This window comes from Ranitomeya imitator, chromosome 6 (genome assembly GCF_032444005.1).
Source record: "Ranitomeya imitator isolate aRanImi1 chromosome 6, aRanImi1.pri, whole genome shotgun sequence".
NCBI classification, from domain to species: Eukaryota; Metazoa; Chordata; class Amphibia; order Anura; family Dendrobatidae; genus Ranitomeya; species Ranitomeya imitator.
This window is the reverse complement of record NC_091287.1, coordinates 207,660,700-207,685,195: the sequence shown is the minus strand read 5'-3', so window position 1 is coordinate 207,685,195 and position 24,496 is coordinate 207,660,700. Positions and strand designations below refer to the sequence as shown.

Here is a 24,496-nt window from a genome sequence, read left to right as displayed (position 1 = left end):
AATAGGGCAGATGGGAGGGTTCCACCTGTTGTCGAGGGCTTAAATAGTGTTGTTAATGCTGATTTAAATGATTTGCAGGCCAGAAAACCGTTAAATGTCAATTTTGGCATGTTGCGTGAAAAATACGCAATACGGATCACATACGGATAACACACGGAACAGTACATGCGCAAAATACGCGACCACACCTAGGCAACGCATTAACTACGGAACTAGATTTCAGGGACATTTTAGCGTATTACGCGCATAGTACAGCTGTTAAATACGGACCGTATTGTCTTACGCCGAGTGTGACGCCGGCCTGACTGACTGTGCCTGCCGGGCAGCCTTTATGTGCCCCCGGACCCGGTGGGCAGAGAGAGGGGCCCGCAGAGAGAGGGGCCCGGAGCTGCGGCGGTTTCCTATTGACGTGCGAGCACGTGTCCGCACGTCAATAGTTAACAACAGCTTGGAGGCTTGCAGCTGAAGTCGGCCGCAGCGCACACGTCGCCGGCGACTAACATTGACGTCAGTGTGTGCGCTGCTGGAGGGACTCAGGGAGCTCGCCACTGGAGCGTCGGTCAGGTGAGGAGACTCTGTTTGTTTTTATTTTGTTTTGTTTTTTGATCGGTTAACCCCTTCCCGACCTTTGACGCATACGCTGCGTCATGAAAGTCGGTGCCATTCCGACCCATGACGCAGCATATGCGTCATGGAAAGATCGCGTCCCTGCAGATCGGGTGAAAGGGTTAACTCCCATTTCACCCGATCTGCAGGGACAGGGGGAGTGGTAGTTTAGCCCAGGGGGGGTGGCTTCACCCCCTCGTGGCTACGATCGCTCTGATTGGCTGTTGAAAGTGAAACTGCCAATCAGAGCGATTTGTAATATTTCACCTAAAAAAAATGGTGAAATATTACAATCCAGCCATGGCCGATGCTGCAATATCATCGGCCATGGCTGGACACACTAATGTGCACCCACCCCACCGCTCCGATCGCCCCCCCAGCCCCCCGATCTGTGGTCCGCTCCCCTCGGTCCTGTGCTCCGCTCCCCCGTCCTCCTGCCCGCTCCCCCCGTGCTCCAATCACACCCCCCGTGCTCCAAACAAACCCCCCCGCACTCCGATCCCCCCCCGCACAGCGATTCCCCCCCCCCGCACAGCGATCCCCCCCGTGCTCCGATCCACCCGCCCGCACAGCGATCCCCCACTCCGTGCTCCAATCCACCACCCCATGTTCCGATCCACCCCCCCCGTGCCCTGATCTCCCCCCCCCTTATACTTACCTGGCCTCCCGGGGACCGTCCGTCTTCTTTCCTGGGCGCCGCCATCTTCCAAAATGGCGGGCGCATGTGCAGTGCGCCCGCCGAATCTGCCGGCCGGCAGATTCGTTCCAGAGTGAATTTTGATCACTGAGATATAACCTATCTCAGTGATCAAAATAAAAAAAAAAGTAAATGACCCCCCCCCCCCCCCTTGTCACCCCCATAGGTAGGGACAATAAAAAAAATAATTTTTTTTTTCCACTAAGGTTGGGGTAAGAACTAGGGTTAGGGGTAGGGTTAGGGGTAGGGTTAGGGGTAGGGTTAGGGGTAGGGTTTCGGTATGTGTACACGTATTCTGGTCCTTTGCGGATTTTTCCACTGCGGATTTGATAAATCCGCAGTGCTAAACCGCTGCGGAATTATGGCGGATTTACCGCGTTTTTTCTGCGCATTTCACTGCGGTTTTACAACAGCGATTTTCTATTTGAGCAGTTGTAAAACCGCTGCGGAATCCGCAGAAAGAAGTGACATGCTGTGGAATGTAAACCGCTGCGTTTCCGTGCAGTTTTTCTGCAGCATGTGTACAGCGATTTTTGTTTCCCATAGGTTTGCATTAAACTGTAAACTCATGGGAAACTGCTGCGGATCCGCAGCGTTTTCCGCAGCGTGTGCACATACCTTTAGAATTAGGCTATGTGCACACAGTGCGGATTGGCCGCTGCGGATCCGCAGCAGAGTTCCATCAGGTTTACAGTACCATGTAAACATATGGAAAGCCAATCCGCTGTGCCCATGGTGCGGAAAATACTGCGCGGGAACGCTGCGTTGTATTTTCCGCAGCATGTCAATTCTTTGTGCGGATTCCACAGCGTTTTACACCTGTTCCTCAATAGGAATCCGCAGGTGAAATCCGGACAAAAAACACTGGAAATCCGCGGTAAATCCGCAGGTAAAATGCAGTGCCTTTTACCCGTGGATTTTTCAAAAATGGTGCTGAAAAATCTCATACGAATCCGCAACGTGGGCACATAGCCTTAGGGCTAGGGTTGGGTTGGAATTAGGGTTGTGGTTAGGGTTAGGGGTGTGTTGGGGTTACGGGTGTGTTGGGGTTAGGGTTGTGATTAGGGTTATGGCTACAGTTGGGATTAGAGTTAGGGGTGTGTTGGGGTTAGTGTTGGAGTTAGAATTGAGGGGTTTCCACTGTTTAGGCACATCAGGGGGTCTCCAAACGCAACATGGCGCCACCATTGATTCCAGCCAATCTTGTATTCAAAAAGTCAAATGGTGCTCCCTCACTTCCGAGCCCCGACGTGTGCCCAAACAGTGGTTTACCCCCACATATGGGGTACCAGCATACTCAGGACAAACTGCGCAACAATTACTGGGGTCCAATTTCTCCTGTTACCCTTGAGAAAATAAAAAATTGCTTGCTAAAACATCATTTTTGAGGAAAGAAAAATGATTTTTTATTTTCACGGCTCTGCGTTGTAAACGTCTGTGAAGCACTTGGGGGTTCAAAGTGCTCACCACATATCTAGATAAGTTCCTTGGTGGGTCTAGTTTCCAAAATGGGGTCACTTGTGGGGGTTTCTACTGTTTAGGCACACCAGGGGCTCTGCAAACGCAACGTGACGCCCGCAGACCATTCCATCAAAGTCTGCATTTCAAAAGTCACTACTTCCCTTCTGAGCCCCGACGTGTGCCCAAACAGTGGTTTACCCCCACACATGGGGTATCAGCGTACTCAGGAGAAACTGGACAACAACTTTTGGGGTCCAATTTCTCCTGTAACCCTTGGGAAAATAAAAAATTCTGGGCTAAAAAATTATTTTTCAGAAAAGAAAACGTATTTATTATTTTCACTGCTCTGTGTTATGAACTTCTGTGAAGCACTTGGGGGTTCAAAGTGCTCACCTCACATCTAGATAAGTTCCTTTCGGGGTCTAGTTTCCAAAATGGGGTCACTTGTGGGGGGTTTCTACTGTTTAGCCACATCAGGGGCTCTGCAAACGCAACGTGACGCCCGCAGAGAATTCCATCAAAGTCTGCATTTCAAAACGTCACTACTTCACTTCCGAGCCCCAGCATGTGCCTAAACAGTGGTTTACCCCCACATATTGGGTATCAGCGTACTCAGGAGAAACTGGACAACAACTTTTGGGGTCAAATTTCTCCTATTACCCTTGGGAAAATAAAAAATTGCGGGCTAAAAAATCATTTTTGAGAAAAGAATTTTTTATTTTTTATTTTCATGGCTCTGCTTTATAAACTTCTGTGAAGCACTTGAGGGTTCAAAGTGCTCACCACACATCTAGATTAGTTCCTTTCGGGGTCTAGTTTCCAAAATGGGGTCATTTGTGGGGGATCTCTAATGTTTAGGCACACAGGGGCTCTCCAAACGCGACATGGTGTCCGCTAATGATTGGAGCTAATTTTCCATTTAAAATGCCAAATGGCGTGCCTTCCATTCTGAGCCCTGCCGTGCGCCCAAACAGTGGTTTTCCCCCACATATGTGGTATCTGCGTACTCAGGAGAAATTGGACCACAAATGTTGTTGTCCAGTTTGTCCTATTACCATTGGCAAAATAGGAAATTCCAGGCTAACAAATCATTTTTGAGAAAAGAAAAATTATTTTTTATTTTCATGGCCCTGCATTATAAACTTCTGTGAAGCACCTGGGGGTTTAAAGTGCTCAGTATGCATCTAGATAAGTTCCTTGGGGGGTCTAGTTTCCAAAATGGGGTCACTTGTGGGGGAGCTCCATTGCATAGGCACACAGGGGCTCTCCAAATGCGACATGGTGTCCGCTAACAAATAGAGCTAATTTTCCATTCAAAAAGTCAAAAGGCGCGCCTTCCCTTCTGAGCCCTGCCGTGTGCCCAAACAGTGGTTTACCCCCACATATGAGGTATCAGCGTACTCGGGAGAAATTGCTCAACAAATTTTAGGATCCATTTTATCCTATTGCCCATGTGAAAATGAAAAAATTGAGGCGAAAATAAATTTGTTGTGAAAAAAAAGTACTTTTTCATTTTTACGGATCAATTTGTGAAGCACCTGAGGGTTTAAAGTGCTCACTAGGCATCTAGATAAGTTCCTTGGGGGGTCCAGTTTCCAAAATGGGGTCACTTGTGGGGGAGCTCCAATGTTTAAGCACACAGGGTCTCTCCAAACGCGACATGGTGTCCGCTAACGATGGAGATAATTTTTCATTCAAAAAGTCAAATGGCGCTCCTTCCCTTCCGAGCCTTACCATGTGCGCAAACAGTGGTTTACCCCCACATGTGAGGTATCAGTGTGCTCAGGAGAAATTGCCAAACAAATTTTAGGATCCATTTTATCCTGTTGTCCATGTGAAAATGAAAAAATTGAGGCTAAAAGAATTTTTTTTGTGAAAAAATAGTACTTTTTCATTTTTACGGATCAATTTGTGAAGCAGCTGGGGGTTTAAAGGGCTCACTATGAATCTAGATAAGTTCCTTGGGGCGTCTAGTTTCCAAAATGGGGTCACTTATGGGGGAGCTCCAATTTTTAGGCACACGGGGGCTCTCCAAACTTGACATGGTGTCCGCTAAAGAGTGCAGCCAATTTTTCATTCAAAAAGTCAAATGGCACTCCTTCCCTTCCAAGCCCTGCCGTGTGCCCAAACAGTGGTTTACCCCCACATATGAGGTATCAGCGTACTCAGGACAAATTGGACAACAACTTTCATGGTTCAGTTTCTCCTTTTACCATTGGGAAAATACAAAAATTGTTGCTGAAAAATCATTTTTGTGACTAAAAAGTTAAATGTTCATTTTTTCCTTCCATGTTGCTTCTGCTGCTGTGAAGCACCTGAAGGGTTAATAAACTTCTGGAATGTGGTTTTGTGCACCTTGAGGAGTGCAGTTTTTAGAATGGTGTCACTTTTGGGTATTTTCAGCCATATAGACCCCTCAAACTGACTTCAAATGTGAGGTGGTCCCTAAAAAAAATGGTTTTGTAAATTTAGTTGTAAAAATGAGAAATCGCTGGTCAAATTTTAACCCTTATAACTTCCTAGCAAAAAAAAATTTTGTTTCCAAAATTGTGCTGATGTAAAGTAGACGTGTGGGAAATGTTATTTATTAACTATTTTGTGTCACATAACTCTCTGGTTTAACAGAATAAAAATTCAAAATGTGAAAATTGCGAAATTTTCAAAATTTTCGCCAAATTTCCGTTTTTATCACAAATAAACACAGAATTTATTGACCTAAATTTACCACTAACATGAAGCCCAATATGTCACGAAAAAACAATCTCAGAACTGCTAGGATCCATTGAAGCGTTCCTGAGTTATTACCTCATAAAGGGACACTGGTCAGAATTGCAAAAAACGGCAAGGTCTTTAAGGTCAAAATAGGCTGGGTCATGAAGGGGTTAATGGTGGGCACACGGGGTTGGGGGGCAATGCTGGAGGGCACACTGGGGCAATGCTGAAGACACTGGGGCAGATTGCTGGAGGACACACTGGGGCAATGCTGGAGATACTGGGGCAGATTGCTGGAGACACTGGGGCAGATTGCTGGAGGACACACTGGGGCAGATTGCTGGAGGACACACTGAGGCGGATTGCTGGAGACACTGGGGCAGATTGCTGGAGACACTGGGGCAGATTGCTTGAGACACTGCGGCAGATTGCTGGAGGACACACTGGGGCAATGCTGGAGACACTGGGGCAGATTGCTGGACACACTGTCTGGGGTCAATGCTGGACACACTGGGGCAATATGCTAGACATACTGGGGCAGATTGCTGGACACACTGGGGGTAATATGCTGGACACACTGGGGCAGATTGCTGGACACACTGGGGGTAATATGCTGGAGACACTGGGGCAGATTGCTGGAGACACTGGGGCAGATTGTTGGAGACACTGGGGCAGATTTCTGGAGACACTGGGGCAATGCTGGAGACACTGGGGCAGATTGCTGGAGACACTGGGCAGATTGCTGGAGGACACACTGGGGCAGATTGCTGAAGGACACACTGGGGCAGATTGCTGGAGGACACACTGGGGCAGATTGCTGGAGACACTGGGGCAATGCTGGAAACACTGGGACAATGCTGGAGACACTGGGGCAGATTGCTGGAGACACTGGGGCAGATTGCTGGAGACACTGGGGCAATGCTGGAGACACTGGGGCAGATTGCTGGAGACACTGGGGCAGATTGCTGGAGACACTGGGGCAATGCTGGAGACACTGGGGCAGATTGCTGGAGACACTGGGGCAGATTGCTGGAGACACTGGGGCAATGCTGGACACACTGTCTGGGGGCAATGCTGGACACACTGGGGCAATATTCTGGACATACTGCGGCAGATTGCTGGACACACTGGGGGTAATATGCTGGACACACTGGGACAGATTGCTGGACACACTGGGGGTAATATGCTGGACACCGGGGCAGATTGCTGGACACACTGGGGCAGATTGCTGGACGCACTGTCTGGGGGCAATGCTGGACACTGGGGCAGATTGCTGGACTCACTGGGGGCAATATGCTGGAGTCACACTGGGGCAGATTGCTGGACACACTGGGGGTAATATGCTGGACACACTGGGGGTAATATGCTGGACACACTGGGGCAGATTCCTGGACACACTGGGGGCAGGACTGGAGGCATGGGCAGAATGTAGACACGGGGCATGATTGGAGACACGGGGCAGAATGAAACATGGGGCAGGATGGAGACAGATGGGGCAGGATGGGGAGATCATATGGTGCAGAATGGATAGTCATGAGTGCAGGATGGGAGAACATATGGCTGGAGCCAGGAATGAGACACACGGGGCCAGGGTGGGGAATACTATTACCATACGGGCTAATTAAGGGATATTATTACTGCAGTGATGTATTTATTTTATTTTTTGAGTATACAGTTTTAAATGGAGGGGGGGTGTTGTGAATTCCGCTTTTGGGCTCCCTCCGGTGGTTGTAGGTGGTAATGCAGTTGTCCCTGGGCGGCAATACTGGTCAGGTGTATCTGCTGATTGCAATTCTGACTGGGGTATTTAGGTTTGCAGGATTCATTAGTCCTTGCCAGTTGTCAATGGTTATTGGGAGGTGTTTGACCTCTGTCTGGTTTCTCCTGCTTAGCTGCCAATTCAGCAAAGATAAGTGTCTGTGTTTTTTTCCTTTGGCACACATGCTGTGAGCTGGATTTTTGATTGTATTTCTGCTCTGTGTGTAGTATTTTCTGGAGTTGCAGATATACGTTCCACGTCTTTAGTTAGATGGAGGAATTTTTTGTATAATCTGCTGTGGATATTTTTGGAAGGGTTTTAATACTGACCACACAGTATTCTGTCCTATCCTTTCCTATTTCAGCTAAAGTGGCCTCTTTTGCTAAATTCTGTTTTCTGCCTGTGTGTGTCTTTCCGCTCCTACTCACAGTCAATATTCATGGGGGGCTGCCTATCCTTTGGGGTTCTGCTCTGAGGCAAGATAGTATTCCTATTTCCATCTATAGGGGTATTTAGTCCTCCGGCTGTGACGAGGTGTCTAGGGTTTGTTAGGCACACCCCACGGCTACTTCTAGTTGCGGTGTTAGATCATGATTTGCGGTCAGTACAGTTACCACCTACTCCAGTGAAAGTTATTCATGTGAGTCTCATGTGGAACAGGTCAGGATGGTATTTCAGATCCTTCGTGACAATGCCCTGTTTGTGAAAGGGTCTAAGTGTCTCTTTAGGGTGCAGAAGGTTTCTTTTTTGGGCTTCATTTTTTCTCCCTCGTCTATAGAGATGGATCTGGTTAAGGTTCAGGCCATTAATGATTGGATTCGGCCCACATCCGTGAAGAGCCTTCAGAAATTTTTGGGTTTTGCAAATTTTTATCGCCGTTTCAATGCTAATTTTTCCAGCGTGGTTAAACCCTTGACCGATTTGACGAAGAAAGGTGCTGATGTGGCGAATTGGTCCTCTGCGGCTGTCTCTGCCTTTCAGGAGCTTAAAAGTCGATTTACTTCTGCTCTGGTTTGCGCCAACTGGATGTTTCTCTTCCGTTTCAGGTTGAGGTTGACACTTCTAAGATTGGGGCAGGGGCTGTTTTGTCTTAGAGGGATCCTGTTGGTTCCTTAATGAAACAGTGTGCCTTCTTTTCCCGTAAATTTTTGCCTGCTAAACGCAATTATGATGTCGGCAATCGGGAGTTGTTGGCTATGAAGTGGGCATTTGAGGAGTGGCGACATTGGCTTGAGGGAGCTAAGCACCGTATTGTGGTCTTGACCGATCATAAGAATCTGATTTACCTCGAGTCTGCCAAACGGCTGAATCCTAGACAGGCTCGATGGTCCTTGTTTTTTTCCCGTTTTGATTTCGTGGTCTCGTACCTTCAGGGTTCTAAGAACATTAAGGCTGATGCCCTCTCTAGGAGTTTTTTGCCTGATTCTCCTGAGGTCTTGGAACCGGTCGGTATTCTGAAAGAAGGAGTGGTCCTTTCTGCCATTTCCCCTGATTTACTACGGGTTCTTCAGGAATTTCAGGCTGACAGACCTGACCACTGTCCTGTGGGGAAACTGTTTGTTCCTGACAGATGGACTAGTAGAGTGATTTCTGACGTTCACTGTTCCATGTTGGCTGGTCATCCTGGCATTTTTGGTACCAGAGACTTGGTTGGTAGGTCCTTTTGGTGGCCTTCTTTGTCGCGTGATGTGCGTTCTTTTGTGCAGTCCTGTGGGACTTGTACGCGGGCCAAGCCTTGTTGTTCCCGTGCTAGTGGGTTGCTTTTGCCATTACCGATCGCTGAGAGGCCCTGGATGCATATTTCTATGGATTTTATTTCTGATCTTCCTGTTTCCCAGAGGATGTCAGTTATCTGGGTTGTTTGTGACCGGTTCTCTAAGATGGTTCATTTGGTGCCTTTGCCTAAATTGCCTTCCTCTTCGGATTTGGTTCCGTTGTTTTTTCAGCATGTGGTTCGTTTGCATGGTATTCCGGAGAATATTGTGTCCGACAGAGGTTCCCAGTTTGTTTCTAGGTTTTGGCGGGCCTTTTGTGCTAAGCTGGGCATTGATTTGTCTTTTTCTTCTGCGTTTCATCCTCAGACAAATGGTCAGACCGAGCGAACTAATCAGACTTTGGAGACTTATTTGAGATGCTTTGTGTCTGCTGACCAGGATGATTGGGTGGCTTTCTTGCCATTGGCCGAGTTTGCCCTTAATAATCGGGCTAGTTCGGCTACTTTTGTTTTGCCTTTCATTTGTAATTTTGGTTTTCATCCTCGTTTTTCTTCTGGGCAGGTTGAGCCTTCTGACTGTCCTGGTGTGGATTCTGTGGTTGACAGGTTGCAGCAGATTTGGGCTCATGTGGTGGACAATTTAGTGTTGTCTCAGGAGGAGGCTCAACGTTTTGCTAACCGTCGTCGGTGTGTTGGTTCCCGGCTTCGGGTTGGGGATCTGGTCTGGTTGTCTTCCCGTCATGTTCCTATGAAGGTTTCTTCTCCTAAGTTTAAGCCTCGGTTTATTGGTCCTTACAGGATTTCTGAGATTATTAATCCGGTGTCTTTTCGACTGGCGCTTCCGGCCTCTTTTGCGATCCATAATGTCTTCCATAGATCTTTATTGCGGAAATATGTGGAGCCCGTTGTTCCCTCTGTTGATCCTCCGGCCCCTGTGTTGGTTGATGGGGAGTTGGAATATGTTGTTGAGAAGATTTTGGATTCCCGTTTTTCGAGGCGGAGGCTTCAGTACCTTGGCAAATGGAAGGGTTATGGCCAGGAGGATAATTCTTAGGTTTTTGCCTCTGATGTCCATGCCACTTATTTGGTTCGTGCCTTTCATCTGGCTCATCCTGATCGGCCTGGGGGCTCTGGTGAGGGTTCGGTGACCCTTCCTCAAGGGGGGGTACTGTTGTGAATTCTGCTTTTGGGCTCTCTCCGGTGGTTGTAGGTGGTAATGCAGTTGTCCCTGGGCGGCAGTCCTGGTCAGGTGTATCTGCTGATTGCAATTCTGACTGGGGTATTTAGGTTTGCAGGATTCATTAGTCCTTGCCAGTTGTCAATGGTTATTGGGAGGTGTTTGACCTCTGTCTGGTTTCTCCTGCTTAGCTGCCAATTCAGCAAACATAAGTGTCTGTTTTTTTTCTCCTTTGGCACACATGCTGTGTGCTGGATTTTTGATTGTATTTCTGCTCTGTGTGTAGTATTCTCTGGAGTTGCAGAAATACGTTCCACGTCTTTAGTTAGATGGAGGAATTTTTTGTATAATCTGCTGTGGATATTTTTGGAAGGGTTTTAATACTGACCGCACAGTATTCTGTCCTATCCTTTCCTATTTTAGCTAGAGTGGCCTCTTTTGCTAAATTCTGTTTTCTGCCTGTGTGTGTCTTTCCTCTCCTACTCACAGTCAATATTCATGGGGGGCTGCCTATCCTTTGGGGTTCTGCTCTGAGGCAAGATAGTATTCCTATTTCCATCTATAGGGGTATTTAGTCCTCCGGCTGTGACGAGGTGTCTAGGGTTTGTTAGGCACACCCCCACGGCTACTTCTAGTTGCGGTGTTAGATCAGGATTTGTGGTCAGTACAGTTACCACCTACTCCAGTGAAAGTTATTCATGCGGCTCCAAGGTCACCGGATCATAACAGGGGGGGCGGTCCTCTTACTGTGCAGAGTGACACTATATCGCCTTTTTTTCTTCATGTGGTGTAATGTAGAAGTTATGAAAAATTAAGTAATGTGTTCTACAAGCGGAGCTCGAGATAACTGTGTTATTTCCTGTAGAAACGAGTCCTGGCTGGAAGAAATGATGGCGGTCTGTGCTGGATGAAAGATGAAGGACTTCACCTAGAGACATCACTGGTGAGTCAGTGTTACCTATACACTGACACTATACACTGTTTACTATATACAGAGGTCCTGTGTACAATGTCACCAGTGATCACTGTATTACCTATACATTATATACAGAGCTCCTGTTTATAATACCACCAGTGATCTCTGTATTACCTCTATACAGACACTGCATACTAAGTACAGATCTCCTGTGAATACTGGCACTTATGGTGATAGTATTGTGTTGTTTTTTACTGATCAGTATTGTAGTATTCAGTCACTATGTGGTGGTAATATGTGGTCTGGAAATGGTGTTGTGGTATTTGTCCCTTGTATGTGCTATTTGGTCACCAAGTGGTGGTAATATGTGGTCTTGACATGGTGCGGTGGTATTTGTTCCTTGTATGTGATAATATTCGATCACTGTGGTTGTAATTTGTGGTCTGGTCATGGTGTGGTGGTATTTGTTCCTTGTATGTGATATTATTCGATCACTGTGGTTGTAATTTGTGGTCTGGTCATGGTGCGGTGGAATTTGTTCCTTGTATGTGATATTATTGGTCAAAATATACCTAAATTGTATTGCAGATTTTAACAAATATTTAATAGGTTACAGTAGAGTAGGGCCCGGCCATTTTTCTGGAATAATCTGGTTCGGATATATCATGAACCCCGTCACATGACCCCCGTCACACAGTGACCCCCGTCACAGTGTCTGAACATCCCGGGGCCCTGGCTATCCTTAATCCACCCCTGAGTGAATGGAAAGTTTCATATATGCAGCTTTCATAACAATTTGACATATTGAAATGGTAGCATAAACCTTAAGAAACTCCTGATCTGTTAATAAGGCCGGAGTCACACTAGAGAGGAATACGGACGAGTGCTATGCGAAACAAAATTGCATAGCGGTCGGACCAATGTTAATGTATGGGGCAACTCCCATCATCGTTTTATTTCTCGGCCGTATTATACGTGGTAGTGAAATTGCAGCATGCTGCGATTTTCATCGTATATCAGCCGAGACTCACCAATGAAAGTCTATGGGTGCAAGAAAAACTCGCACACCACATGGACCATCACATCAGTGTGACTTGCGAGAAATACGCACCAGTGTCCATTAGAAAAGCCAGCAATTCAGTGTGGTGTAATGTAAAATCACACTGACAGGTTAAAATAGAAAAGATAAAATACATGTCTACATATAGTATAGGTACAGTGCTGTGTAAATTAATTGGGACAAAGAAAAAAATAAAATGTTATAATGCACTGTTACATACTAGTTCTGAAAATAACCTTTTTCCACTGGCTAGTTGACCAAGATGTATTTATTATATATATTATATAACCTACGATTTTACTTAAAAAATGCTTTGTCCCAGTTTATTTGCACAGCTATATATATATATATATACAGTACAGACCAAAAGTTTGGACACACCTTCTCATTTAAAGATTTTTCTGTATTTTTATGAGTATGAAAATTGTAAATTCACACTGAAGGCATCAAAACTATGAATTAACACATGTGGAATTATATACTTAACAAAAAAGTGTGAAACAACTGAAAATATGTCTTATATTCTAGGTTCTTCAAAGTAGCCACCTTTCGCTTTGATGACTGCTTTATACACTCTTGGCATTCCCTTGATGAGCTTCAAGAGGTAGTCACCGGGAATGGTTTTCACTTCACAGGTGTGCCCTGTCAAGTTTAATAAGTGGGATTTCTTGCCTTATAAATGGGGTTGGGACCATCAGTTGTGTTGAGCAGAAGTCTGGTGGATACACAGCTGATGGTCCTCCTGAATAGACTGTTAGCTGCTTTTTTCTTGCCATAATACAAATTCTAAGTAAAGAAAAACGAGTGGCCATCATTAGTTTAAGGGATGAAGGTCAGTCAGTCTGAAAAATTGGGAAAACTTTGAAAGTGTCCTCAAGTGCAGTTGCAAAAACCATCAAGCGCTACAAAGAAACTTGCTCACATGAGGACTGTCCCAGGAAAGGAAGACCAAGAGTCACCTCTGCTTCTGAGGATAAGTTTATCCGAGTCACCAGCCTCAGAAATCGCACGTTAACAGCAGCTCATATTAGAGACCAGGTCAATGTCACACAGAGTTCTAGCAGCAGACACATCTCTACAACAACTGTTAAGAGGAGACTTTGTGCATCAGGCCTTCATGGTAAAATAGCTGCTAGGAAACCACTGCTAAGGACAGGCAGGAAGCAGAAGAGACTTGTTTGGACTAAAAAACACAAGGAATGGACATTAGACCAGTGGAAATCTGTGCTTTGGTCTGATGAGTCCAAATTTGAGATTTTTGGTTCCAACCACCGAGTCTTTGTGCAACGCAGAAAAGGTGAACAGATGGACTCTACATGCCTGGATCCCACCGTGAATCATGGAGGAGGAGGTTTGATGGTGTGGGGTGCTTTGCTGGTGACATTGTTGGGGATTTATACAAAATTGAAGGCATACTGAACCAGCATGGCTACCACAGCATCTTGCAGCGGCATGCTTTTCCATCCGGTTTGAGTTTAGTTGGACCATCATTTATTTTTCAACTGGACAATGACCCCAAACACACCTTCAGGCTGTTTAAGGGCTATTTGACCAATAAGGAGAGTGATGGGGTGCTACGCCAGATGACGTGGCCTCCACAGTCACCAGAGCTGAACCAAATTGAGATGTTTGGGGTGAGCTGAACTGCAGAGTGAAGGCAAAAGGGCCAACAATTGCATCTCTGGGAACTCCTTCAAGATTGTTGGAAGACCATTCCCGGTGACTACCTCTTGAAGCTCATCAAGAGAATGCCAAGAGTGTGCAAAGCAGTCATCAAAGCAAAAGGTGGCTACCTTGAAGAACCTAGAATATAAGACAGAATTTCAGTTGTTTCACACTTTTTTGTTAAGTATATAATTCCACATGTGTTAATTCATAGTTTTGATGCCTTCAGTGTGAATGTACAATTTTCATAGTCATGAAAATACAAAAAAAATCTTTAAATGAGAAGGTGTGTCCAAACTTTTGGTCTGTACTGTATATATAGACTGTATAAATGTTTTCACGGATATTTAAGGTCATGGATTCATTATTTGTCCATTTTGCAAGCCGGCGAGAAAATCTCGCCATACGGATGCCACATGGATGCTTAGATGCGAGAAAATCGCATCTTCGCATTGCACACTGATGACATATGGATCACTGTTCAGGGAACATTTCTGCGATTCTTGTTCATGTAAAAGGGACTGATTTATTTATACGTTAAGTGTGACTCCAGCCTAAAAGAGATCACGCAGCAAGGGACAAAAATGCTCACCACAGAGAGTCTGATACAAAAGTGTCCGACCTTTATTAGACTGAAGCAAGTCTTCATATAATTTACAGCATACTGTCTCACTGTGCTTTGACTTTCGCAACATAACTGTAAATAGAAATCCAGTTTCCAATTGTCCTCACTTTCAATTAAAGGTCATTACCTCTGATTTATATTATTATTTCTACTAGAATGACTCCTTTTGATCCATGACATTTGAGGACAATGTTATTGAGGCCTGTGAAGTCCAAAGCTATAAGCATCTCTAAGATATGAGTGCCCCTCTAAATGTAAAGCCGAGCACCACTTCTTTATTGGAAGGCGATTGGCATTGATGATATTACATCTGCACATTCTTGCAAGAGTGTGTGCATAATTAGCAAGTATTTGTATATAACTATCAATTGTGTATGAGCTCTATATGCAAATATATGGGCACATGCAATATCATCAGCTCCAGACAAACTCTTTAATGGGCTAAATCAATTGAGGGTTGAATTTCTTTAAATTTCAATGCTTATTGCCAATCTACTTGATTGACTATAGATGGTCTCCAATACGTGGTAAGATGGTATTTGGAAGAAAGCAGCATAAAAAAAAGTTTGATAATTCAATTTTTGTACAGCCTTTGCCTGGCACTAACATATTAAAAACATTTCTTAATAATATAATTCTTTTTTTTTTAGGTGCTGATATTCAAGCTGTGGATCCAAGTCGTGGATTCACCTCCAGAGAATGGGCAAGATTTACAGGGAGATATGATACAGCCTATCTTATGCAGAGACTCTTGGATAGACCATCTCCAGAACAATTTAGCAATCAATTCCAAATGGAATGGCCTAAAATGAAAGAACTCCTTGCCAAGGCAGCAGAACCAAAAACATGTGCACAGAAGGTTTCAGAATGCGTCAAATCAGTATTTACTTTTAATTATTTTACTGAACCTGAGGAGGATGGTGTACTTGATCACATGGTTAAAATCACAACCAGCATGAATAGCCCATTTGTTGCTATTAGTTGCAGAACAGTGTGTCCTGATAGCCCCCCATGTGTTGGGAAACGTAGATACTCTGTGCAAGAGATCCTAAGAAAACAGCGAGCAAATGAAATCAGATCTTTAGACAAAAATCGCACAAAGACTCATGAAAAACTTTTCCATAACTCATGTGTTACTGTAATTTCCAAGAAAAAGGAAAGAAGAGCTAGTCTTCAACCACATTCATCAAGAAAGACTGATGTAAAGTCTGCAAGAAGAACAAGTCTTTTACCATTAAATTTACTAAGAAGAAGCAGTGTGAGGCCAGGGTTCATAGTTCCAAAGGTTCGTGTCACTAAGGCTCCTGCACCAACATATCATCCAGATAAATCACGGAGACCTAGTAATGTCAAAGACAATACTTACCTACAGATTCCAAAGTGGCGTTACAAGGAGGTAAAAGAAGAAAGGAAAAAAGCAGAAGAAGAGGCTCTTAGAAAAATTAAAGAAGCTGAGGAGAAAAAAAAAATTATGTTAAAAAAATAAGCCTTACTTAATATTTGTATAGTACATTCATCAACCACACTTATAAAAAATGTAAATACTGTAAACTGAAGAATCACAATGAATGAGTTTTTAACATTAAGGGCTCATACCCACAAAAACGGTCTGATTTCCGGACCGAAAAAACGGATGAAGCTATGCGAGTGTCATGCAAGTACTATGCAATTTTCACACCTAGCATCCGATTTACATCTGAGTGCATTGTGATTGCTATCAGATTGCAATGCGATTTTAACATGAGCTTTTAGATGCAGCAGTTCTCTGTATGTAAAAGCTCATGTTAAAATTGCATTGTAATACACAACTGTACACATTCTTTTAAAACCAAAAATTCTTCTATATATATATATATATATATATATATATATATATATATATATATATATATATATATAATGGTTGGTGAAGAAAGTCAAGTGACACATCAAACTTATTGAGAATTTCACAAGAAAAATAAGAGTGTGCTTGGTTTTAATGTAACTTTATTCCTTTATGAGTTATTTACAAATTTATGAACACTTATAAAATGTGTTCAAAGTGCTGCCCATTGTGTTGGATTGTTGTCAATGCAACCCTCTTCTCCCATTCCTGACACATTGATAGCAACACTGTGGAAGAAATGCTAGCACAGGCTTCCAGTATCTGTTGTTTCAGATGCTGCACATCTCATATCATAAGACAGTTGTCTATGCTGTGGCACTTAGGCTCTCTCTTCCCACTGCCCTGTAGTGGTGGCATATGGGGTAATAAGGAGTTAATTGTATTGTAAGGTGACATTAAGCCTGGCTTAGTAATGGTAGGTGTCAATAACACACCTATCCATTACTGATCCTAAAATATGTAAAAGGTTAAATCAACACACACAGACATAAAAAAAGTATTTTAATGAAATGAAAGACCACAGTTTTGCCATCTTTATTCTTCTGCTAATCCAAACGATGCCCTTGATCTCCTGTAATAAATAAAAGATTAAAAAAACAACAAGATACCCATATCTGTCCGGTGTACAGACCCAAGACGTAATCCCTATCTGGGAGTTAAATAGTTTACAACCTGGAGTGGTGCTAATGCTATGAATGAGAAGATGCCAGCTGCAGCATCAGTGAAGTCAGCGCAGCCTCCCACCCAGACCTGCGATGTACTCGGCAGCGTGGGAAAATGAACTGTCATGATCTGTGATCCGATTTTTTATCAGATTATACTCATCCGTTTTTCTTGCAAGTAAGTATGAGCCCTAAAGCCCTGATTTTTTTTAGGGAGAGTAAAGGTTTGGATTTGGGACATATTTAAACTTGCACAAAACTCATTATGCACTTTTGTGCCATTTTTACATTTTTTTAGTCCTCATCATTTTTTCTGATTGCTCAACAATGTGGACATAGTTTTCACTATCCAAGTGTTTTTAGTTAATTCATCATTTGAAACTTTTAGAAATTCTGTAGAATTTTTTAGCAATATACCAGTACACAGAAGTGTGAAATCTGTCTAATTTTTTTTGCTAAATTGAAAAACAATTTGTGACATTCTACTCTAAAAAGGCACAAAAATGCAAAAGTGAATAAAAATCTTTCAATTTGCGCTAAATTCCTGAAACATGCTGTACTGTTTTCATAAATTTAGCACAAAGTCTATCAATGACAACAAAGTTAAGACAGAAAAATTACTTAAAAAAAGGTCAATTGATGAATCGGAGCCAATATACTGTATATTTATAAAAATTTATATCAAATTGGAGTATTACTGACATGGAAAAATATTGGGTTATTTATGTAACCTTTTATTACAAAGAATAATAAAATATTAAAATGGTAATAAACATTATTGTTATATAGTTATTTTAGTCCTATTTCTTTCATAGGAAAATTTAATTAACATAAGGCAAACTTTTGGTTGAAATGTTTGCAACTGTCCGTGACCTTGCTGTAGAAAAAAAAAACAAATTAATGTGGCATTCACTGATTTTCCAATGCAAAAATGTATGTTTTAAATCTGCAAAATGTAAATTGACTCTAATAGTGTCTATAATGTTGAACACTAATATTTTTCTGAGGTAAAGAAGAGTATGGTTTCTTGGACTATGACACACATGCACCATAGACAATTCCAGATAATAATAGAAAAGGTGATGATGTTGGGCGCTGCCGCAGGGATAATAAGAAGGGTGGTAAAGAATTAAGATTTATTCACCCTGTATTCATTCTGAATTCTTTATCACCTTGATTCTTGATCACCCTGCGGCAGCGCCCGACATCATCGATATTTGTACTCTAATCTAGAGCTCTTCATGGTGCTGTGCCCTGCACTTTATCTTGTTCGGAGCAGCAGCTTGGTGGAATTTCCTCTTATATATCAGTGTAGTGCTAGACAACCACCCCAGATGAGCCTCTCCAACACACAGAGGTTCCCCTATTGATTTCAGCTGGTTCACACATACAGTGCTTTTCTTTTCTCAACATTCATCAAAGGACACACTTGGGTCTAGAATGAAAAAATGTCATACTATTTAAAAGTGAAGGGGTTAACTTTGATGGTGTACCTAAGTTGCTCATAGATAGCTATTGGACAGGATTGCAATGATGAAAAGGTATGAAATTATAGTTTAAAGGGAAATCGTCAGCTTATACATGCTGCCCAATTCATGGGCGGCATGTATTAGGCACTGGCTGTATTATCTCAGCCAGGTATGTTTGCCTCAACACACTTTAATAGCTGCCGCGACTGAGCTTTATTGGAGACTAGTCAGACAAGTAGTCGCCAGTGGCATGGCTTCTCCCCACCCACTGCCCGGGATTTAAAGGTTTCTGCCTACGTCAAAACAGAGGGAGAAGCGCACATATCGTGTAAAACCCTAATATAGGAGAATAAAATGACAATCAGTTGAGCTCACCTGGGGTGGTTGTGTAAAAACCCAACCACTGTAAAGGTTTCCTATAGCCAACTGCCAATGCCCCATGGCTGGGGGATCAAATCCACCAGATGGATTTATCCGGTAAGGATAAAACATGGTTAAATGTTGGCTGCACTACTGGAAAGAAGTCTGGCTGTGGTAACTTTTGAAAGCTCTTTGTTGGCCACTTCAAGTTTCAATTATATACTGGCATTTTTATCAAGTGACGAAACCAACAAGTAACACATACTGGTACACAGACATTTAAAGTCTAAAAAGGTAACACTCACTGAGGTTTTGAAATTCAATTTAAAAATGAAGGTGGAGAAACAGAGTGTTAGGGGTCGAGTTCCCACCTTTGCACAGGGGGAATCTCGGGCCATCTCCGCTGCGGTCTCCCATTCTTCTCCTGCCGCGGTGGAGCCTGTTCAGCGGAGACGTCGGTCCCAGCGTCTCGTTCAGTCTGACTCTGTGCAAAGGGTTACTGCTGCTTTACCAGCTTCTGCCATTGAAGCGAGTGTTGGGCAGCGGCGAGTAGACGCTTTTGGGACTAAGTCCTGCTTTTTCCCTTCTGAGCATGCCCAGGGTAAGATCTCTCATTGGAGATCGAGGGTCACATGCTTAGATACTGCAGCAAGACCCATTGGTTCTGCAGGAAGGTCCTGAAGTTTCTCAGGCTCTGTGGCAGCCTCTCATTGGTCTTTCTAGGAAGGTCCTATACTTGCTGCAGCTATATAAGGTTCGCATGGCCGCACGGCCATGCGCTAGTATCAAATCTAAGTTATGTGCTTTGCGCCAGTGTGGTTATGTGAGAAGAATGTATTCAGGGACCCGGCTGAAATAAGCCCCTAGAATACCGGTACCTCCTATGAGGAGATTGTATGAGTGTGTTCAGGGACCCGGCTGAAATAAGACCCTAGAATACCGGCTCCTCCGGTGAGGAGATTGCGTGTTGACTGCTATCAGTTGGGCAGTAAGCTTGTGCTCCTGTGAGGCTAACAGGGCGCAGTGCTTTCCTTTCAATGCTACTCTGTGAAGTAACAGAGCTAGTCTATACCGCCACACAGTGCCGCCATTCGCTAGCAGCAGGTTCTGGAGGGCATTCTAAGGGATGCTATACTGGAGTATCTGAAGAGTAATAACCTCATGACCAAGTATCAGCGCGGGTTTACTAGGGACCATTCATGTCAGACTAATCTGATCAGCTTCTATGAAGAGGTAAGTTCCAGACTGGACCAAGGGAACCCAGTGGACGTAGTGTATATGGACTTTTCAAAAGCTTTTGATACGGTGCCACACAAAAGATTGATACATAAAGTGAGAATAATGGGGATAGGGGAAAATATGTGTAAGTGGGTTAAAAGCTGGCTCAGGGATAGGAAACAAAGGGTGGTTATTAATGGAGCACACTCGGACTGGGTCGCGGTTAGCAGTGGGGTATCACAGGGGTCAGTATTGGGCCCTTTTCTTTTTAACATATTTATTAATGACCTTGTAGGGGGCATTCAGAGCAGAATTTCAATATTTGCAGATGACACTAAACTCTGCAGGGTAATCAATACAGAGGAGTACAATTTTATATTACAGGATGATTTATGTAAACCAGAAGCTTGGGCTGATAAATGGCAAATGAGCTTTAATGGGGATAAATGTAAGGTCATGCACTGGGGTAGAAGTAATAAGATGTATAACTATGCGCTTAATTCTAAATCTCTGGACAAAACCGTCAATGAAAAAGACCTGGGAGTATGGGTGGATGACAAACTCATGTTCAGTGGCCAGTGTCAGGCAGCTGCTACAAAGGCAAATAAAATAATGGGATGCATTAAAAGAGGCATAGATGCTCATGAGGAGAATATAATTTTACCTCTATACAAGTCACTAGTTCGACCACACTTAGAATACTGTGCACAGTTCTGGTCTCCGGTGTATAAGAAAGACATAGCTGAACTAGAGCGGGTGCAGAGAAGAGCGACCAAGGTTATTAGAGGACTGGGGGGGTCTGCAATACCAAGATAGGTTATTACACTTGGGGCTATTTAGTTTGGAAAAACGAAGACTAAGGGGTGATCTTATTTTAATGTATAAATATATGAGGGGACAGTACAAATACATTTCTGATGATCTTTTTAATCATAGACCTATGAAAGGGACAAGGGGGCATCCTCTACGTCTGAAGGAAAGAAGGTTTAGGCATAATCACAGACGCAGGTTCTTTACTGTAAAAGCAGTGAGACTATGGAACTCTCTGCCATATGATGTTGTAATAATGAGTGATTCATTACTTAAATTTAAGAGGGGATTGGATACCTTTCTTGAAAAGTATAATGTTGCAGGGTATATATACTAGATTCCTTGATAGGGCGTTGATCCAGGGAACTAGTCTGATTGCCGTATGTGGAGCCGGGAAGAATTTTTTTCCCCCAAAGTGGAGCTTACTATTGGCCACATGTTTTTTTTTGCCTTCCTCTGGATCAACATGTTAGGGCATGTTAGGTTAGGCTATGGGTTGAACTAGATGGACTTAAAGGCACACTGTCACCTGAATTTGGAGGGAACAATCTTCAGCCATGGAGGCGGGGTTTGGGGGTTTTTGATTCACCCTTTCCTTACCCGCTGGCTGCATGCTGGCTGAAATATTGGATTGAAGTTCATTCTCTGTCCTCCATAGTACATGCCTGTGCAAGGCAATCTTGCCTTGGGCAGGCATGTACTACGGAGGACAGAGAATGAACTTCAATCCAATATTGCAGCCAGCATGCAGCCAGCGGGTAAGGAAAGGGTGAATCAAAAACCCCCAAACCCCGCCTCCATGGCTGAAGATTGTTCCCTCCAAATTCAGGTGACAGTGTCCCTTTGAAGTCTTCCTTCAACCTTAATAACTATGTTACTATGTTCCTCCTGCACGGTGGACACCGGGCTGCGAACGCACCAATTATAATAAATGTTTCTATTTACTCGGTGCATTCCGCTAGCCCTAACAGAATACTAGCGCCAGGGTCTGGCTAGTAAGTGGCGGACGATCAGCATTTACAGCAGTACATCCAGCAGCTGGAGGGTAGGTTGGCAGCTCTTGAGCGCACAACCTCAGCTGTGGATGTTACAGCAATTGCTGTTCAGGCTGCAAGTGTAGCTGCAGCCAGTTTGTCCTCTGCCACCCCTGCTCCGACTTTATCCCGTCTCCCGCTTCCAGACAAGTTTGCTGGTGACAGTAAGCTATGTTGGGGATTCGTGAGTCAGTGCTCCATATATCTAGAGCTCCTGGCTGCACGTTTTCCTACGGAACAGGCGAACATGGGATTTATTTTATCCCTTTTGTCAGGCAGGGCGTTGGAGTGGGCAACAACGCTGTGGGAGCACAATGATCGTGTGGTGCAGAGTGCTACTCTCTTCCTGGACGCTCTTAAACAGGTCTTTTTGGTACCTCGTGTCACCCACGATACTGCGCTCCAATTGTTGGCAATAACACAGGGTTCGTCCATGGTCAGCCAGTTCGCCGTCCAATTCCGGACTCTGGTCTCTGAGCTGGAGTGGCTGGATAAAGTCCTTATTCCGGTGCTCTAGAAAAGGACTGGCAGACCATGTGTAGGACGCCTTGGCCACCAGGGAGATTCCCGTCACACAAGAGGAGCTCATTCCTATAACTACCCGCATCGACCTCTGTTTTAACGAGCGGAGGTTGGAGTGGACCCAGTGTAGGCAGAGGTTTCGGCTGGCTCCCACCTTCGCCAGACCTCTAGAATCTTCCGCTCAGGCATCCGACTCCCATCAGGCCATGGAGGTTTCTCGAGCGGGACCTAAGTCTCGGACCGCTCGAGTACCCATGGTTTGTAGAAATTTCCAACAAGAAGGACATTATGCAAATAAATGTCCACGGCGGTCGGGTAAACGATCGCGTCTAGTAACCATTGGAGGAGGCGGCGTTTTCCTCCAAGCTGTCCTTCAAAGGGACAATCATGTTAGGCTCATCCTCTCTAACAGTCAAGCTTTGTGTGGATTCTGGAGCAGAGGGGAATTTCCTCTGCTTTTGCTCTGTGCCATGCAATACCTCTGGTGATGCTCGCCAAACTGGTGACTGTTAGAGTAGTGACTAGTGAATGGGTCGACACTTCCATCTCAAATCACACACCAGACTGTCCCTTTCACATTATCCATGTCCCCTTCCCACCAGATTATTTCCCTTCTTGTCCTTCCCGAGGGAATGGACGACATTCTGCTGGGAATACACTGGCTCCGTTTTCACTCCCCACATATTGAGTGGACCTCTGGGAGGATATTGGTTGGAGTGAATCATGTAAGGGCAGATATGTGAGAGAATGCATTCAGGTTTCCACCACCGAGATACCCGCAGATCTTTCTTCTTTTCCCAAATGCTATTGGTCCTATGCAGACGTCTTCTCCAAAAAGGCTGCGTAGACCCTTCCGCCTCACCGTCCCTATGACTGTCCTATTGATCTCTTGCCTGGAGCAGAACCTCCTCGGGGATGGGTCTATCCCCTCTCTCTCCCAGAAACGGAGGCTATGTCCCAATACATCCAGGAAAATTTGGCAAGAGGGTTCATTAGGAAGTCAGTTGTTATGATCCGGTGACTTTGGAGCAGCATGAAAACTTTCCCTGGAGTAGGTGGTAACGATACTGACCGCAAATCCTGATCTTAACACCGCAACTAGAAGTAGCCGTGGGATGTACCTAACAAATCCTAGACACCTCGTCACAGCCGGAGGACTAAATACCCCTATAGATGGAAATAGGAATGCTATCTTGCCTCAGAGCAGAACCCCAAAGGATAGGCAGCCCCCCACAAATATTGGCTGTGAGTAGGAGAGGAAAGACATACACAGGCAGAAAAACAGGATTTAGCACAAGTGGCCACACTAGCTAAAATAGGAAAGGATAGGACAGAGTTCTGTGAGGTCAGTATTAAAACCCTTCCAAAAATATCCACAGCAGATTATACAAAAAATTCCTCCATCTAACTAAAGACGTGGAACGTATATCTGCAACTCCAGAGAATCCTACATTCAGAGCAGGAATACAATCAAAAAACAAGCACACAGCTTGTGTGCCATAGAAAAAGAAACAGACACTTATCTTTGCTGAATTGGCAGCTAAGCAGGAGAAGCCAGACAGAGATCCAACACATCCCAAGAAACATTGACAACTGACAAGGACTTATGAGTCCTGCAAACCTAAATACCCCAGTCAGAATTGCAATTAGCATATACACCTGTCCAAGACTGCAGCCCAGGGACAACTGCATTACCACCTACAACCACCGGAGGGAGCCCAAAAGCAGAATTCACAACAGTCAGTGTCACCTGCAGGGGCGGGGTTCTTCTATGTGTGCAGAAGAACAACAGAGAATTTCCTCCTTGCATAGATTACAGGGGGTCTTAGCGCCATCACCATTAGGAATAAGTACCCGCTGCCCCTGATTTCTGAGCTCTTTGATAGGCTACGGGGAGCAAGGGTATACACCAAACTAGATCTGCGGGGTGTTTATAACCTGATTCACATCCATGAGGGGGACGAATGGAAGACGGCGTTTAATACCAGGGATGGGCACTATGAGTATCTGGTGATGCCCTTCGGGTTCTTTAATGCCCCATCCGATTTCCAAGACTTCCGGGATATGCTCTCCACCTCGGTCGTAATTTATCTGGATGATATTCTCATCTTCTCTCCAGATATTGACTCCCACCGGAGAGATGT

General features: G+C 44.4%; 1 protein-coding gene across 1 annotated transcript in view; it reads left to right on the top strand.

The window, feature by feature from the left end:
- ANKRD33B (ankyrin repeat domain 33B) overlaps nt 1-15,878 on the top strand; it is a 1,522,421-nt gene extending 1,506,543 nt beyond the window's left edge. Inside the window, exon 5 of the mRNA XM_069730449.1 lies at nt 15,043-15,878. Within this exon, the coding sequence (XP_069586550.1) occupies nt 15,043-15,878 (836 nt within the window). The remainder of the gene's footprint in view (nt 1-15,042) is intronic.
- The last annotated feature ends 8,618 nt before the right edge of the window (nt 15,879-24,496 follow it).